Source organism: Alosa pseudoharengus, unplaced genomic scaffold, assembly GCF_046254945.1.
Source record: "Alosa pseudoharengus isolate Yale_2024_CS ecotype anadromous, Long Island Sound unplaced genomic scaffold, YU_APseudo_1.1 YU_APseudo_1.1_scf_22, whole genome shotgun sequence".
Taxonomy (NCBI): domain Eukaryota; kingdom Metazoa; phylum Chordata; class Actinopteri; order Clupeiformes; family Clupeidae; genus Alosa; species Alosa pseudoharengus.
The window spans coordinates 8,480,693-8,500,430 of NW_027468680.1; the positions used below are offsets into that span (position 1 = coordinate 8,480,693).

Genomic DNA, 19,738 nt, shown 5'->3' on the forward strand with positions numbered 1-19,738 from the left:
GCCTACAACAGTCTCCAACGTTTTTGGGAATGAGGACTACTTGAAGGATCCGAAATCATATGGAGGGCTACTAATTTGAAACAAACAGACCCTCACCCCTTTGAGAGTGTAATTCTCCAAAGTATGTGATTTTTACATTTAAATTATCAATATTAAGTAGGCCTAGGCCTATATTTCTATCTGATTCTTCTATACTTCAATATCAATATGCACACACCAACAACACAACCAACATTTTTGTTCAGTTTGCTCATTTCAAAGGTTGCACGAGGAATCTAATCTCATTTTCTAAAACAAACAAAAAATGCAATCTTTTAGTGCAATGCTAAATTTAGGTTGCAATTTTTAGCATTACCTTCAGAGGTTGTTTAAATTCTGATTTCAATTCTTGTGCAATTCCTGACTGCACATTTAATATTGTGAATAAATATTGAATTGAATTCTCCTCTGTGTTTCATGAAAAAGGACATTATGATCATGATCATTATGATATCGTCATAATATCAGTGTTAACTGTGTGTGTGTGTGTGTGTTGTGTAGGCTACATAACTTCACCTCAGGTAATATGAGAGAAACAGTAGCCTAATAAAATGAATGCAAAGGGATCCTAAAAAGTGGTTTTGTGGCTTAACTTGCCATCTGAGAAAAACATTACTAGGCTTAACTGTTTTTTTTGTGCTAAATGATCACATAATTAAATCATTTGAATTCTGTCAATTTTATTGGTGCTGAAATATCTCAACTAACAATCATTTGTCAACAATAGCCTATAGTTGTAAACACAAATACCAACTTGTCATAATTGTTAATGAATACTGTAGTCACTATACAGTGATGGCCAAAAGTGTTGGCACCCATGCTAAAGTTGACTGAAAAGAGGAATATAAAATCATCTTTTGGAAATTGATCTTAATGCCTTAAGTGAAAAATTAGGAAATATCTAACCTTTAAGGACACCAATTTTCTTCGTGAATGAATAATGTATCATAAATAAATAAATGTTCTTCCTTAAAATACAGGGGTCATAAGTATTGACACCCCTATGTTAAATTCCCATAGAGACAGGCAGATTTTTATTTTTAAAGGCCAGTTATTTCATGGATCCAGAATACTGTGCATCCTGATAAAGTTACCTTGGCCTTTGGAATTATATATAGCCCCACATCATCACATACCCTTCACCATACCTAGAGATTGGCATGGGTGTTCATTGAGCTCAATGCAAATCAAACCAGCTAATAGGCTAACTGATATAACACCCATGCCAATCTCTAGGTATGGTGAAGGGTATGTGATGATGTGGGGCTATTTTAATTCCAAAGGCCAAGGTAACTTTATCAGGATGCACAGTATTCTGGATCCATGAAATAACTGGCCTTTAAAAATAAAAATCTGCCTGTCTCTATGGCAATTTAACATAGGGGTGTCAATACTTATGACCCCTGTATTTTAAGGAAGAACATTTATTTATTTATGACACATTATTCATTCACTAAGAAAATTGGTGTCCTTAAAGGTTAGATATTTCCTCATTTTTCCTTTTTTCCTCAATTTCCAAAAGATGATTTTATATTCCTCTTTTCAGTCAACTTTAGCATGGGTGCCAACACTTTTGGCCATCACTGTAAATATATAGAAAATGGCACTGCATGACACTGGCAAAACAAGACACATTTATATCTTACAGGTAACCTGGAAGCCAGCCCGAATTTACCTCGCAAACAAAATTTGATGGTGGGAAATTTGAGTTCCTCCATTGATAAGTCTATAGACCGTTTCAATCTGTTCCTAGAGCTTTTCCGGTTGAAACATTAAAAACCAATGGCGATACTTTGAAATGAAAATGAATCAGACTTTAGTGTGATGCTCTACAACAGTGTTTTTCAACCACTGTGCCGGGGCACACTAGTGTGCCGTGAGAGATCATCAGGTGTGCCACAGAAAATTACCGAAATGTCACTCACTGGTCCAGAAAAGCAACTGTTGCATCAAAGAATTTATAACCACATACTCTCATTGATTGTATGATTGCACTATTTGTGGTATGCAGGCATTGTACAACGGGGGCCCCATATCCAGTATTCACAGAATCATCACATATTCAGTTCAAAACAACAATTAAATTAGATATAGTCACCTACAAATGAAACAGAGGGCGCTTGTTATATTGAGCAGGTCTTGCATAGAAGCCATATCTGTGTATTATTTTGAAATTTTAGGCTATGGTATGTTTATTTTTTCTTCACACAGGATTAGTGTGTTAGTGTGCCGTGGGACATTTTAAGTGTCAAAAGTGTGCCGTGGCACAAAAAAGGTCGAAAAACACTGCTCTACAAAATGTTGACTAAAACTTGATTTTAACATTTTTGTTTGTCCCCAAGTTACCATTGGCTCAATGCTCTTCTCTGTGGCACCGGAAATGTCCTAGGAACGCACCTGTTTGTTGAAAGGGTCTATGTACCCGGTTAGGATGTTTTCGGGCCGATCAAATTATTTTGGCAGGCTTTATACAAGTGGACAGTCATCCACACTACCTAAGCTCACTTCAGATTATTTTGTTTACAACAAAAAGGCTGCTATTCGCATGATTCACCCGGCTGCCAGAACGAGGCTACAGGGTACCCTTGCCATTACACCTCAGTGCAGCAGATGGTGGTAATAAACTCAGTTTGCAAACTGCCAAAAAAAAGCTCACCGAAAAAGAAGGGTTCGCTGGCCTGTTCTTCCTCAGTGAGTTTTTTTGGCAGTTTGCAAACGGAGTGCATTACCTCCACCATCTGCTGGACTGAGGTTAAATGGCAAGTGTACCCTGTAGCCTCGTTCTGGCCGCTGGGTGAATAAGGCAATTTGGAGAAGAGAGGTTTAGATTTTGTTATTGTGTCTGTTATAGAAGATATGTAACAGTGCAATAACTTTAAAAGAAAAACAGAAAACAGCGATTACGGCATTTGCCATCCTCTTATTTTGTGGGCGGGGTAAATTCGGACTGGCTTCCAGGCTAGGTTGAAACGCATCCAAAATGGTGTGTTACTAGACTCAAATTCTGATTTAAAAAAATCCCATCCCAAAAGCATCCCAACATTTTGGAAACAGGGTTGTATATCAAATATGATGTGTTGGACAGCCGTGGTTAGCGCTTCGGACTTGTAACCGGAGGGTTGCCGGTTCGAACCCCAACCAGCTTGAGCAAGGCACCTAACCCCTCACTGCTCCCCGAGCGCCGCTGTTGTTGCAGGCAGCTCACTGCGCCGGGATTAGTGTGTGCTTCACCTCACTGTGTGATCAATCACTGTGTGCTGAGTGTGTTTCACTAATTCATGGATTAGAAAAAAATGCAAAGACCAAATTTCCCTCACGGGATCAAAAGAGTATATATACTTATACTTACTTATAAATGAAACCTTTGTTATGACTAATGTTTATTTTTGAGCAACCAACACCTTTGATTTATTGGTTATATTCAAACTGGAATTTGATAGGCTAATTTATGATTCTTTGGCTTATCTCATGTGAATATACTCACATGAGATCAGCCAAGGTATTAAACAGTTTGCAATCACACCTTACACTGTCTAACCATAGTATTTACTTGCGTACCCTGAACCTCTTCCATACTGTTTAGCCATCTCACAGGTCACATCTTACCCCCTAACTCAGCGGTTCTCAAAACTGGGGGTCGGGACCCCCAGGGGGGTCGCCCAAAATATTGGAGGGGTCGCGAAATGATTTAAAAACATTTTTGTAAAGGTTTTTAGTCAAAGTCTGCCATTTGACATAATGCCTTTGATGTTGACATAGCCTACCTATGAGAGAAGACATTTTCTGCCTCTGCTTCCAATGCCCATCTCACAACATTTGGAAACCAAATTCCGCCAGTTGGAGAGAAGTTTTTTGGGTGTTCGCCAGACAAAAGGTTTAAGAACCACTGCCCTAACTAAACATTTTCTGCAGGTGCTGCTTAATTGTAATGCCAAAACGAACATAGAGTGCATATTACACACTAGTGCCAACATAACTGCTTAAAAAACAAGAAATCACTACACACAGTTCTTCTCTACTTCACACTCTCATGTCCAGGATTTAGCTGGTTCACTGATAGAGGGATGAAGGAGTTTATATACTTGCAGTCATCTTGTCCTGAAGGGAGCAGTTTGTATTCTGAATACAGGATAGTTTCTATACTTATTCAGCCATTTTGTCCTAAAAAGGAGCAGTTCATATTCTGTATACAGGACATGTGAGGGGTCTGTGATAATATCCCACGCCATTGTAACTATAGCCTTCTCAAACACCATTCCTGATCCCCATCACTTTTATTGCTAAGTGGGCCAGTTTAGTTACCAAACCAAACTGAGACTCTGTAGCATACAGCATGGACACACCCCCTTCATCACATGTACAATCTGACTGCAATGCGTGTTTGATTCAGATCAAAATCAAAAAATGGATTTGTATACTAATCTGATTTCAGAATCCTGTTTTTACTTTGAACAACTTATTTTTAATATTTGGTCCATTCCAAAAGCTAGAATTTAACCAGATTACTTTATTACATTATTTTTTGGGGGTTCCGCAGTCGCATGGCCTTTTATAAGGATTGACTGGGCCTTTACCTATGCAAATTAAGGCCAACTGGCTTGTGATTTCTACTGAAGAAGAACAATTCTGAGGTGTGGGAACATGTTTGCGAATCTTTTGAAGAAAGCTCCTAAGATCAACACTTTTGAAAACAAATAGGAAGATAACTGGCGAATGAGGCCCAATTTCTCAAGAACACAGAAGGGAAACTTCTTCAAATTTAACCTAAATGTTCATTTGGACAAAAAGGTGACTATGACTTTGGGGGGATCCATAGTGGTAGCATCAGCGTCCCATACCATAAACAGGCTCAGTTCCCATAGGTTCATTTCCCTAACCCAATGTACGTCTCTTTCCCACTCATTTCCTGTCCTCTCTTCACTGTCCTATCTTTGGCTTAAAAGCTTGAGATCATATTTAAAAATATATATTATGGAAATGTGTATAAACGCAAGCTGAACTGGGTCATAGTGGCATACAACTGGGGGCAGTAATAATAGTGCACTGTTTCTTTTAGTGTTAGCTTTACTGTTTTTCTGTGACAACTCCAATAAGCATACAGCCCTGCATGACACAATAACTGTCATAACAGTACATCATACTGTTATTAACTATACTGACAGCTGTCATGGTATGTCGTGTGTCTTTTGAGTTTTGTATCGCAAGTTGTCTAGAACATTTGGATGTCCCAGCACTTTGAATAGCACACAAGGTAGGCATAGGCTACATATACCATATCATCAAGCTAGCAAACCCAATTTATCTTATCAACCTTACTAGCTTTCTGTAGAATTTTGCATTCTAGATGGTCATTCCAAGGTCTTCTACCCTCTTTGAGTTTCTGCCTTGTGAGTGGATAGTTTTTGTAACAAAACAACAGAATTTTCTTTCATTGTACACCTTGCCATTGTAGTATGCAGGGAGGGCAGTATTTATCATACATGTTTTTGAAATACGTATTTCAAATTCAAAATAGTATTTCGTAATTGTATTTTATTGGGTTGAAGCAAATGGCTTTGTTTATTTATTGAATATTTTTGTGCAAAACAATGAATGTAGCCTCTGACTGATGTTGACTTTGTAATTTGCCTGAGTTGAGATTTAGGAAGATGATTCAGTGCGAGATAAGTAACATACAAAACAAACAATACACCAGTGGCGTGCAGTGAGGTCACATTGCTCAAAACGTTGCCCCATGTATCGCCTAGCAACACACATGAAAAATGTATATTTATGCTCCTTGGTGTCAATATAACACCATTTAGCGCTTATACAGTACCCAGTCAGTTAAAAAACAACTAAAAGGGTCATTATCCTTCCTGATCATTAGCGTTACACAGTGCAATATCAAGCAATATATGCATGCATTGACAAAATCAGTTGTGACTTTGAGTGCATCTCTAATACAGTATTTAGGCTATGAGATGTTGACTGTTTGTAGGTTTATGGCAGGTCTCGCAGGCAGAGAAAAGCTGTTGCTCTCAAAAAGTTATTTCATGCTTCCTTTAAAGAGCATTTTTAGTATTTTCAATATAACAAAATACAGCATTTTATTTTGATACATGGCATGGCTACTGTATGTTTTATATGTTATGGGGTGTGAACAAAAAAACAGGGTCAAAAATTCTCCATATATATAAACATGAAAACAATACCAATTTTCTGGCAACAAAAACAAAAGTGTGAGAGGCTGGATGCACTAACAGACATGCTTTCCAAAAGTTCGATGACTTTCACCAGCATCCAGTAAGTATGTAGCTGACTGTGCTCACATTAAAAAAAGAATGGATTTTAACAAATTCTGAGATACTAACAGGCTGTCAAGTGCATTATATGAGTCTTTTTTTCCCCATTTTTTATTTCATATCATATATCTCATTAACCTATGTTATAGTAGACTTTCTTCTCTCAATACTTTGACAGAGGTGCCATTGTTATGAAGCCTCTGTGGTATTTCTCATTACAAGTTTTTGTCAGCTGGGGCGACCTCCAGAAAGAGTTGGAGGAAAACGGTCACTCTGTCCAGTAATCCGGGGAGCAGCTTGAAGTGGATGAAGGGCACATAGATAATGATACCACTGAAGATGAATAGTGTGACATACAGATACTCAATCTTGGGATCGTCAATGATTGGTGCAACGACTAGGAAGACCGCAGCCATAATGACTAGGATGGGGATCAGGATGGGAACCTAAAGGGGTCAAATTGTGAGAAGCAAGTCAAGAAAGCATTATGTGTCTGGCTCTCAAAATTGTCTGGCTCTCAAAATTCTCATTGGCCCTAGTTTACGAAACGAATGACATAAAACAGGCCAGGGAGACTGGCTCTTGTAATAATTGACAAATGGAAGTGGCTTTGTATAAAAGGCCAAATAAATAAGTAAAAAAAAAAAAAAAAAAAAAAAACATTTAAGCTGCAATTGGTAAGTCTGGCAGATTGAGGGGACTTAGCCAAATTTTTTTCAAAATTTTCAAAATGTTTACAACTCTCATGCCCCTCCCCCTCTACCACCGAGCACCCTCTCATCGAGTTTGTGCTCGTCAATGCACACCAGACTGCACCAGACTGTGATTCAGTCAGATTTCACACAGCCCTGCTCTGATTGGACCAGAAGAACCGGGAGCTGTGGATTTTTGCAAAGCAAATAACTGGCTCTAGGTGGAGGTAGAAGTGTGTTTTTTTTTTTCTAAAACCGGCTGATTTATGTTGTTCTGTCGGAGCATAGTGTCGGTTTCAGTGAATATGATAAAAAAAAAATCTTGCCAACTGCAGCTTTAAAACAGCCGTACGACAGGCATATGGTCATTCCAGCTTGTGTATGCAGGTCAGCATGGGCTTGTAGTGCAGCATGATAAATCTGGTGTGAGAATAGTTATATTCATGGAACGCAGCCTATTGGACAAAATATTTTTTCTGCACACCTGTGTAGGACACTTTCCGTAATGTAGCCTGTTTTTTTGTGGACTAAAGTGTTTTTCATGGACAGATGGCATTGTGCTGTTGCATAGTTTTGTAATAAATGAATGCATTTGGTAGCAGGATGTGTTCTACGAAGTAATGGCAATCACATTTTGTTTCGCTGACTTTCTTTAATGCCACTTTATAGGCTGGCAAAACTAATTGGTTTAACTGGACTTTGTGATTACAGAGTAGCTTTGACCAAAGAATTGTCTCTTCATGGATGTATTGTACAACTCTGTCGTAAATTCTAGGAGTGAAGCCCTACACTGCCCAGAAACCACTGTAACATTACCATCTTCTTACACAGTAATCTGACTTATTCCGTTTAAAGGGGTTAACTTAGCAGTGCTGCTGGTAAGCTTTATCCAAATGCTTCACTAAATAACTTGAAACTTGACCACACTTTTATATCTTTCTCTGATGTTTCTGTTTTTTTGCACATGCGTCTTTAGTTTCCACCAGCAGTTTTCGCTCTCTAACTCTAGCCATTTATATTTGTTGATAGCCATTTGCAATTCTTATCAGATTTACATAGCATATCTACTCAGCACAATGTAATAAAGAAGAAATTGCGACAACCCTTATAAAAGCAGAATAGAAAAAACATTTGGAAAGCTCTTATCTGTCACCTACTTTGAAAACCCGTGGGAGGTCAGGTCTCCTGATCTTTAGATAAAGGAGGCCACACAGAGTGGTTCCATAAAAGAACCAAGCTGTAAAACTAGACAAAAAGGTGAGATATTAAAAACTGCAAACATCTAGAACATAGTATCAAGCTTTGTTTCTTAGCAGATGCTTTTGTTTTTAAATGGACTTACAACAATAAGAATAAATTATGAAGCTATTATCAGGGAACAACATTTGCATAAATGTCTGTGATGACATTGCTCCTTATCACTATAATCTGTAATTACATAATCCATAGTACATAATATATTCATAAGAAACAAGTGTACAACTAGGAAGGCACCTGAAGAAGTTGACAATGCTCTGGAAGTCCCCAGGAATCAGCACAAGGAGAGAGATGAAAGTTGTGAAGATGAGAGCTGGAGAAGGGGTGAGATGTCTCACATGTGCCATGGACAAGATGTCTGGCTAGAAGAAAATACTTCTTTTAAACAAGCAAAATATCTGTGATGTTTAAACATACAGGGAACAGTTACTGTGTTGTTAGCTTAGCCACTGTGTAGAGAGGTTTGCCATGTAACATGGTTTTAAACTCACATGTTGCAGCAGAACTAGGTGCCATTGTTAATAGTGATAACTACATTTGCTTGAGGATTTCAACATAGGCCTACCTTAAATGGTTTACCTTTATGTAGTATAATTTAGGTTAATGACCCCTGATAAACAGATAGTAGATAACCACCAATACAATGATAACAACAGTGTAACAGTTCTCTATTTACTGTAAATATTTGTTTAAAAGCCTAGTCCCGATTAGACGCAGGTCCTTTTACTGGCCTGGTGTGGCTACAGGTTTGGACAAATAAAAGCAGGTTTCATTTAGAAGCCCCTGTCAAGGGAGTAAAGGGGAAAAAATAAGTGAAATGGAAAAAAAGTAAAACGTGCCCTGTGCTCTTTGTTGCACAACATCACAACATCCTATTTAAATATACTTGTAATGCAATTATTAGACAGAGTAATTCAATTACCAAAATGTGTAGGAACTGACAAAGAAGAACAACGCTTAAAAGGACATTTTTGGATGAACCTAAATGATGTGCTGGTGCACCTAAATGAAACAGTTAGGCGCAGCCATAGACTGTGTTCTATATATACAGTCTATGGGCGCAGCAGTGTAACGTTGGTCTGCAGTCTTACACCAGCAATGTTCTACTTGGACTTTGTAACAGTGGCTGTCAAGAGACTTCAGAGGGAGAGAGTGTGTCATCGAATACTACAACCAGACAGAGAACACAATTACTTAATACCGTGGGCCATCACAGAGGCTGTCGGCAATTTCAAGTATTACCTCTGTGGCCTTCCATTTGTGGTCAGGACTGAGCTACTTCAATTATCCAAAATGTGGAATATTGACCATTTTCACCATCCCATGGTTGCCATATTGAAATCCAGTTTCACAAAAATCAGATATAGGATCAGGGGGCACACATATTTTACATCACTAAGATTAGGAAACCATTGTTAAGTTTCATGCTTTCTCCAAAAATTTAACAATTTTGGTACTTATAGTTGCTTTATCATACCTGAAGCGCTGCTAAGCTAACCAAATGCTAACTGACAGTGCAATTGGCCCAGGATGTTTGGGTTTGGGTTTAAATCAAATATTGTCCTGTGGCTTAACTGGCTACAGTGTCCACGGGGACCGGGGTTCAAGTCTGACCTGGGTCATTTTCCTGATCCCACCCCATCTCTCTCTCCCACCTGCTTCCTGTCAGTCTCTCACTGTCCTGGCACAATAAAAGCAAAAAAGCTCCAAAAATATACTTTAAAAAAATAAATATATAAATAAAATTCTTCTCACCATATGCCCTTCCCTGGCAGCCACAAAGCACACTCGTCCACCACTGAAGAACGTTCCATTCAGAGATCCAAAGGCAGACAACGCTGCCGCCACAGACATGAACCATCCCAAGCCTCCGAGCACTTTATTCCTGTCAACACATAGAGGGTCTTTAATGTATGACTCAGAAATCTGGAATCTGGTAACTTCCCATTCAGAATAATCTGTAGTGAGTAATTTACCTGTAATCAATTAAACATCTTTTTTTAACATCAAAACATTGAAAATAGATATTTGTTCACCCCCATGTCACGGCAACTGCACTTGATGACATCATCTCCCGTGGTGTCAGGGATGCCAAGTAACTCACATTGACCAGCAAATACAGAACTGTTACCATGGGAATGGCAATCAACAAAGCCCTGGGTAGATTCACCTGAAAAGAATGAATAAAATGTGTCAATGGACATTCAATGGGAAAGATGTGTCAGTTGAATGTAGCCCAGATACAGCGCCTATAACAAGTATTCACCCCCCTTGGGTATTTCCCATTTTCTTGCTTTAACTAGTGCAGTGAAACTGTAGGCTACTCAAACATGTCCTAAAACAACCCTTAACGTTTGTTTTCAAAACTGTGAAACTCACCGAGTGGTTAGTGGAGTTCGTTGACTATTAACAGCAAATATATCGGCACAATGTATGATTTCCAGCCGTCTTATTTGCTAGGCCTATTGTGCACTTTCTCTTTTGTCTTTGCTGAATATGAACTGCTCCTCTAGTTTCTCTGCACAGGGCTATTTCTCCCTGCACACATGGGTTCGTCAGAGCCGTGCCATTGGAAGAGGGGCCGCTCACAGTGGCGTAACTATAGTAGGTGCAGCAAGTGCAGTCGCACTAGGGCCCGTTACCTCCCGGGGCCCGTCGCTACCCCCGCCCTGCCTCCTTTTTTTTTTTTTTTTTAGAACTTTAGAATGTTAGAGCACGGAGAGTGAAGCGTCACTTTGACGATCTATCGGAAGATGAGCGCTTAACCGATGCAGAGAGATACTTCAAAGTGCAGGTATTTAATGCAACTCTGGACATCATAATCAGTCAGCTCTCCCAAAGATTTGCAAGTATGCGGGAAACTTGTCATGTGTTTGAGTCTTTATGTCCTATGACCATTCAACTCGCAGGTGATGATGAGCTGCTTGAAAAGGCAAGACGTTTGTCAGACCATTATAGGGACATTGCACCGACATTCCCAACACAACTCCTCTCATTCAGGTCTTGCTTTAAAGCAGAGATTTCACAGAAGTCATCTATTTTTCAACTTGCCAAAATGCTGGTGGTAGATTATGACAGTGTAACATCCACATTCGGGGAAGTGTGTAGGCCTACTCATGTTGTTTCTGACATTGCCTGTGACTGTGGCAACAGCTAAGCGATCTTTTTCCAAACTCAAACTTATTAAGACCTATACCTAAGGAGCAGCATGGGGCAGGAGAGGCTCCGTGGGTTAGCTATCCTGTCCATTGAAAATACGAGAGCCAGAGCATTAAATATTGGGAACATCGTTGACGATTTTGCACAACGAAAGGCTCGTAAAATGGCCTAATTCACGCATATCGGGGATTGTATGCATATGAATGATTTTATTTGGTTTCTGGACGGTTAAATAAGTTAGGCTACATTAAGTTTTGTTTCTGCGCAGTGCGAGTTTATAATCAAGCAATCTACGCTTGCAGTTTCAGCAGAGGCGCATTGAGTGTTCCCATAATTCCATGCGAGTTGATGTTAATGCAGTAATATTAGATTACCCTGGCCTGCAGGCTGTTAATAAAATTATTTTTTTTAAATTAATGTTTTGAAATTGTAATCTGTAACTACTAAACTACTTTGGTGCCTCAGGCCCTTTGCATAAACAATTGAAGTCACCCTTAATGTGTATTGCATGTATCAGAGCTAATTCATCCTGGGCCATAGTAGGTTACGTCGATATGGGGCCCGCGTAGCGCTCTCGCACCCGGGCCCACCATTGATTTGTTACGCCACTGGCCGCTCATATAACCTAGTCCTACCCCACTTAATTATTACAAATATAGACTTGGTTTGAATTGATGTGATCATATTTAATAGTGGTGCTTACGTCGTAATTATGCTTTTAAACAAAAATTTGACTTCATTCACAAAAAGACCCTAGGATGCATTAGGAGAGAGTTATGCTTTAACCTACCTTACATTCAATGTGCTTTATGATTTACTGGTAATAAATTGTTAATTCACCCACCATTTATATATATATATATATATTCTCAAATGCCATGCCACTACTCTGCTATAGTTGATAAACTACTTGGTAATTATTCAAGGTCAATTTCTTAATTTCATGAGGTCAGATTAATTGTAGTTTCTTGAAATATGTTTCACTGCTTCAACGTTCTGTCCTGTTCTATACATGTTTAAACATTTTGATGGCCAATGCAATTCTCATCCTGAGGACACGTTATGTGCCTTCCCCTACAAGAACAAGGTGAATGTTCTGGAGAGGCCAAGTCAAAGCCCAGACCTCAATCCTATAGAAAATCTGTGTCTGGACTTGAAAAGGGCTGTTCATACCTGATCCCCTTCCAACCTGACAGAGCTTGAACAGTTTTGCAAAGAAAAATGGAGTTGCATTATGGAGAATTGCAGTATCAAGATGTGCAAGCTTAACAGAAACCTATCCACGCAGGTTCCATGCTTTACAGTAATTGCGGCCAAAGGTGCATCTACTAAATGCTGACTTGAAGGGGCTGTATATTTATGCAATCGCTTATTTTGCATTATATATATTTTTAAGTAATTAACATTACATTGTAGAAATCTGCTTTCACTTTGACATGAAGGAGGGGGTTTCAAAGATTCCAAGATTCCATTTATAAAAACAGTAAAAGTGGAAATATCCAAAGGAGGTGAATACTTTTTATAGGCACTGTAAATTGATGAATCATTATTTTTACATGGACATTGACTATCCCAGTCAGTTCTCCCCTCTGTGCTGGGAGAGGAGACATATCTTCTGAGACAATGCACAATTTACATTAAATTGCACAGATATATAGTGATATCCTAAATTACATTTTATTCTAGCCATTTTGGACCGTGTATGCATGTTTGTGTGTGTTTAGACCCTTTCAAGAGAGTTCCATTATCAGCATCATAGTTGGCCCCACAAGGCTTCCGTTTTAACATTCCATATATCTTAATGCAGATGAAGTAGATTGGGAACCAAATAGAACGTTCAAGCATTGTTTTTGTTTTTAATGTTGAAAGGTTCTATATGGTTATGGTTATGGTTATGGTTATGGATTTAGCAGACGCCTTTGTCCAAAGCGACATATAAATACAAAACAACATAATAATATTTAAAAATGAACAGGGAACAGATTAAAATCTAGGTCAAATATAGTAAGGAGAATAGTTGTAGTACACAATAATATCAATTCAATCAATAGCCTAATAAAAAAAGCAATGTAAAAAAGGGGAAAGGCAATAATAAAACAATAATGTCAATTCAATCAATAATATAAAAACAATAACATGCTAAGACTACATTAAGGAGAATATCAATAATAAACAATAATGTCAAATTAATTAACAGCCCAATTAAAATAAAAACAACATTATATAAACCATAACACATAAGCGCTTAAACAACTAAGTATATGTTGAATAGGAATGTCTTTAGACCCCTCTTAAACGACCCAAAACTACCACAGGAACGGAGAGCACTGGGCAGTTCATTCCACCAACATGGAACCACTGAAGAAAAGAGTCTGGAATTAGACCCAGTCTATATGATAGTATGATTCCCCTTGGGGATCAATAAAGTATCTATCTATCTATCTATCTGGTATTTGTCGCTGCTGTAAAACCACATTTTACCTTTGGGGATGACATAAAGTGCCTATTTATTTATTCATATTCTATGCACATACCATTACTTACATGTCAACAGACAAATAATCTTTACTTAAACTCACAACTCTCAAAGATGTTTGCATACTTAGACCCACACTGACCTGTGGCCAGAACTCAAGGTGTAGTTCACATGAGGTAAAGCGGGCAACTTTGCATCGTGTTCGTTTTCATTTTCATTATTCATTCTTTTAAAAAAACATTTTTGAAAGTATCTATTAATAGATACCTTATCTTTTTTAATGAGTCTATTGTTACATAAACTCTTCTGACGGAAACAGAACCAGACATTTGAGTAGGCCTATAGGCTACATTTGCTTAATCAAAAGCTGAATCAGTGACCGCATTAAAACAATACAGACTTGAATATACCTGTGGATTTTTTAGCTCTTCTGTCACAGAATTCAAATTGTTCCAGCCATCGTAGGACCAAAGGCACTGGAAAAAGGCCACACCAATGGCACTCACGTCCAGCTTGGTGCCTTCGAAGGAGTTCTCAAAGTTGAGTGTATTCCCTTGCACAAGTAGCACGACACCTCCAATCACAATAACGGCAAGGCTTAGCAATTTAGCTGCCATAAAGAAAACCATAAGTTTCATAGCCAAGCGTACATTCAGACAGTTCACCACGGCCAACAGCAGGATGCCTGCTGCGGCCACGCACTTTACCACATTGTCTGGTGGAGGACAGTCCTGATAAAAGGGGGCCACCGCATTCAAGGCAAAGCTCAGTGCTACGCCGGCCATGCTGGCAGGACGCACTACCACCACCGAGGTGAAGATGAAAAGAAAAGCAGCGGGTTGACCTGCTGTACGCAGTATGTAGATATATTCCCCTCCGGACTCCCTTATTACAGTACCCAGTTCTGCATAGCTTAGCGATGCTAACATAGCAAGAAGTCCACAACATGCCCAGATGACAAGGCTCGCACCAGGGCTCCCGATGTTTTGAATCACAGACTGGGGAGACATAAATATTCCAGAGCCTATCATGGTACCAGCAATAAGGGACATGCCTCCCAACAGTCCCACTTCACGGCGTAACTCCAACTTCTGTGTTTTCCCATCCATGGCAGAGTCAACAAAAATACCTAATATTTTAGGTTTGTTACAACAAGGACATTGAAAGAATGAGAATTGTTGAGTTGTGAATCAGAGTGGGACAAAGTCACCACTGCTGTTATGACATGGGTTAATTACTGACCTGAGTCCACTCACTCACCCTTTCTGATAGCCACCGAGTTTGTGATGGTGTTAAGAGGAGGGGTTTAAGTGAGCTAGCTACTTAGCTCAGTGAACAATCAAGTCCCACCTTCAACAATGTTTTAATTGCGTCTAATCAAGTAATTATTTTCAGAGTCATAGGTTATTGTTGTTATGAAGACTTGCTAGCCTATTATTATTGTAATAAGGCCTACTCTTATTTTTATTATTAGTCTATTAAGGCTATAATAATTTCAAATGTAATTTGAATGTAAAGTTCACTTTCTAATCATTCTAGCATTCTCGTTCGTATCTAACTAATCCCATACATACACAGACAATTTAAATTTGAAATATATTTTCACAATATATTTTTGAAATAGGCTATTCGAAATGGTCCCCAAAATATACTTTGGCACATTTCAATATATTCTTTTCTGTATGTGATACAAACTCTGCAAGGGGAGCTATGTGATTATGGTAATTGTTTCTTTTAAATACCTACTATTATTCTTTCTTTCTTTTCCAGTGTTGATTTCAGATGCAGAAGATTTTATCTCTTGATTCCAGAGCTCTGTCTCTAAGCCTCCAAAATAGATAATCATTAATCTTTAAAGCACTAACTTCAATATTTCTGTGACCCCTCATAAAAGAAAGTTGTAAGAAAGTTCAGGAAGCACATGTAAGGACTGATGGTGTGTAACCCCCTGTCCCTTTAGTCAGTTTACGTCACATGGTGCCACCATGATTGTGGCGCTCATCAGTGATGTGGACGTTCCCTGGGCAAAAGAACAATTTCAGTTGTGCGTGCGTGTGTGCGTGTAGTAAAATAAGCAATCTAGTTGTTAGGGATCTGGATTTCCAAATTGAACACTAGAGGGTTGTGAATTTGAACCCATGGGGCTGCCACCATTGCATCCCAACAAGGCATCCAATGCTGAGTTGCTCCAGGAGGACTGGGAGTCCAGTGGCGGCGGCACGTAATAGCATAGGCCCAGAATTTTTCCCGAAAGGCCCAACATTTTTAGTGAACCAAAGATAATTAATGCGTAGCAAGATGGGTCATCCTAGTTCATGTCTATGAGGGCAAAGTGGAGTTCAGAGACGGGCTCTGGTTCAGTCCCCGCCTGCACAGGGGCGTGTCACTGACGTATGACTGACGTTTGAACGCCTCGGTTCCACACCAGACAGAAGCCGGAGTACAAAACAAACTTGGTGTACACCTTCATTAATGTTGATTTTCTCCCGACTGGAGGGTCATACTGTCACAACATTCTCCTGAAATGGGGAGGAGGGTTTGGAGATCATGATACCGTGTCCGAAATGTGCATCCATTGCTCAGAAAAATAAGGCTTTGACAAATTCTGGGAAATTCTTGGATTCTGCCATAGACCTCAATGTTAAAAAGGGAGCCCGATCACTGCATAAATGGGGGATAGTGGCCCCCCCTCGTGCAGGGCATGTACTACTGCTACCCTATTTGCATACATTTCCAGGGACAGGAAATGGCCTCTCAGGAAGTATCTTCGTAATCAACCATCTTTGAGTGAACCCTCCTTCTTTTTCTTCTTTTTTTTGGCAGTTTGCAAACGGAGTGCATTACCACCATCTGCTGGACTGAGGTGTAATGGCGAGTGTACCCTTTAGCCTCGTTCTGGCCGTCGGTTGAATAAGGCGAATTGCAATTGTACCTCACTAGGTGATGCATACAGTGTACAAACAAACATTTGTGTTTTTACAGTGCATGAAAATGCACTGTACTGTTCTTCCTAGGCTTCTTCTTCTTCTTCTTCTTCTTCTTCTTCTTCTAACGCAGTTAATGCAGCTTCAACCGTTTAACGTAGAAACTTCATTCAAACTGCGTTGCGTAGGTCTTACTTAGGACATGTGGGCTTTGTATTTTTCATCTTTGTAACTTTTATACTTTTTAAACTATTAATTAAAAACTACTCAAAATGTCCCCATAGACTTAACATGGGCTGATGACATCACAATGGACTAATTAACTTGATTTGCACCTGTATCATCTTCCAGCTGCTCATCTAGGCCCCATCAAAGAATCAGTTCAACTGATTGCACCTGTATCAACTGCTTTCTACTGAACTAGACCAACTCTCTCTGTGTTTCTCCATTCTACAAGGATATAAGACACATTTCATCCAACTTTCTATCCATTCATCCTCTTCAAACCATTCACTCATCCACCCATTAAACTATCCATCAACATCCATTCAACTTTCTGTCTATCAACATCCATTACACTATCTACATTTAACTTTTAAACTATATACTCTGTCTCAGGCTTTAAGCATACAATATGGCTCTATTAAGACTGCCGTTAAGCAATTAGAATCCTAGGCCAGGTGGCCAGGCCACCTGCACCCTATCAGTTTCTCAGGCTAACCTTTTAAACTATCCACCTATTTGACTGTTCAGTCAGTCCAACTATATTAAACCTCATCTACCTAGTTCAGTCATTCCAACTATATTAAACCTCATCTACCTAGCAAATAATTTAACCTTTTACACTATCCACCTATTTAACCGTTCAGTCTTTCCAACTATATTAAACCTCATCTACCTAGTTCAGTCATTCCAACTATATTAAACCTCATCTACCTAGCAAATAATTTAACCATTTAAACTATCTACCTATTTAACTGTCCAGTCATTCCAACTATATTAAACTTTGTCTACCTAGCAAATAATTTAACCTTTTAAACTATCCACCTATTTAACTGTTCAGTCATTCCAACTATATTAAACCTCATCTACCTAGTTCAGTCATTCCAACTATATTAAACCTCATCTACCTAGTTCAGTCATTTGAACTATATTAAACCTCATCATGTTGGTTGCCAATTAGCACATCATCTGTTTTAACAATATATTTCACACCATATGTTTTGCATTTTCATGCACTGGTAATTACCTGGAATTGCGTTTTCTAGTTATTTTCTATTATACCTCAAACTGATTCCCACACTGCATCATAATTTAGCAAAGCAGCAGGTTCAGTGTCCAACTGCACAGTAACAAGTAAAGACACAGCTGTTATAACCTTTACTTTTTAATTTCACACCAGTCATTCAAAACAACAAAAATAGCCGTGAGCAACAATGATCGGGGTCCAAGCACAGGGAGCTTTAAGAACCTTATTTGAGAATTGCGATTCAAATATCAAAACAATCTGGACAAGGCAAGCATTGAGCCCTGGGCCTCTGTAAAGATTGGGGGCAACAGGAGATCTCAGCCTAATCCTTTGAAAATTGGAACAAAGATTGAAAACAGGCATAGTCTGGGACTGGGAGCCTCAAATACTCTGGGTTACTTTCTGAGTTAGCTATTGCACAGTCACAGTAACAGCAGTAGAATGTGCCTAGTAGAATGTGATTTCCCAGAGTGCAGCAGGACACAGATGCTACTGATTCAGCCTCTGCTAAGGTTATTGAGACAAGAGGGACAAGGGGAACAAAAGCAACAGGTGTTGAGTGTGTGCGGGAGAACTGGTGAAACTCTTGCAGGACGCACAATCAGTGACCATGGCAGTTTATTTTGTGGATTAAAGCTTTTTGTTTGCTTGTTTTCTCAGCCTATTCACACAGCCGTAGAAACTTATGAACGTTATGTGTCAGTGTGTCTAGTCTTAAGTGTGTGTTGAGGCATGTACTTGTGTCTGTCTGAACTTGTGCATAGGTGTGGGTGTGTGACATCACTTACAAATGGATGACAATGGATTTTGGTTATCTGGCGAGGTGGTGGTGAGTTAGCCTAGAAATCCAGACGCACCCTAGAGGCAGCAAATGTAAAGGGTAGTCTAGCAACTCTCCGTTGGATTGCAAGCTGGAAAAATTAAACTTTGATAATGCCAATCACATTGTGTATAGAGTCGGTAGGCGGGCTTAACATAATGATTGATGGCAGAGTTGCAACGGTTCGGCGTGAATTCCCTGCTACTTCACAGTAAAAAATGGGGTGTTAATATTTCAGAGTAAAGTTATTTAAACCCAGATGGAGTATTTTCAACATTTTGGAGAGTAAAGTTGCTCTATCAGTGGAGTTAAAAGTAAGAGTAAAATTCTGCAGACATGCAGTGAAAAATTCAACTCTACAGCGTGATGAATAGGTTACCCGCCACTCTGCTGCTGTAGGCCAACTACCGAGGCTGAAGGACGACTGCGAAGGAGTAGCCAACTGATATTGTCAGGTAAGTAATGTTAACATTTCTGTGTTGTGAACAACAAACCGGTCTTTTTTCAAATGTACATTAGGCTATTTTTGTTGTTGTGTTAGTTGCAAGCAACCATCTCTATCGTTATGTCGTCGATTTCCATATGGCGGTAACGGTAACTCCCCACCTTGTAAATTAGTGAGTTCGTTAACGTTATCAGCTGGCAAATTGGGCATTAGTTCAAATGTTCGACACATCAGTTCAGACCAAGGTTTTCCCCGCATTGAGGTAAGAAATAGGCCTACTGTCCGTTTTCTAGAGCTAAGCATCAGTTCGTTTGAAGCCGCTAACGTTACGTTGGCAGTCTGAAGATAGATTGTGCTTGTCATGGTGTAACTTAACGACAAGGGAATGTAGGC

General features: G+C 39.2%; 1 protein-coding gene across 1 annotated transcript; it reads right to left on the bottom strand.

The window, feature by feature from the left end:
- Positions 1 to 6,538: 6,538 nt before the first annotated feature.
- Positions 6,539 to 15,016, bottom strand: LOC143139257 (b(0,+)-type amino acid transporter 1). Its single transcript, XM_076299861.1, has 6 exons — positions 14,318 to 15,016; positions 10,309 to 10,442; positions 10,028 to 10,157; positions 8,510 to 8,634; positions 8,173 to 8,260; positions 6,539 to 6,769 (listed from the first exon to the last, which is right to left on the bottom strand). Exons 1-6 carry the CDS (start codon positions 15,014 to 15,016, stop codon positions 6,539 to 6,541), a joined length of 1,407 nt encoding a protein of 468 aa, XP_076155976.1.
- Between the last annotated feature and the right edge of the window lie 4,722 nt (positions 15,017 to 19,738).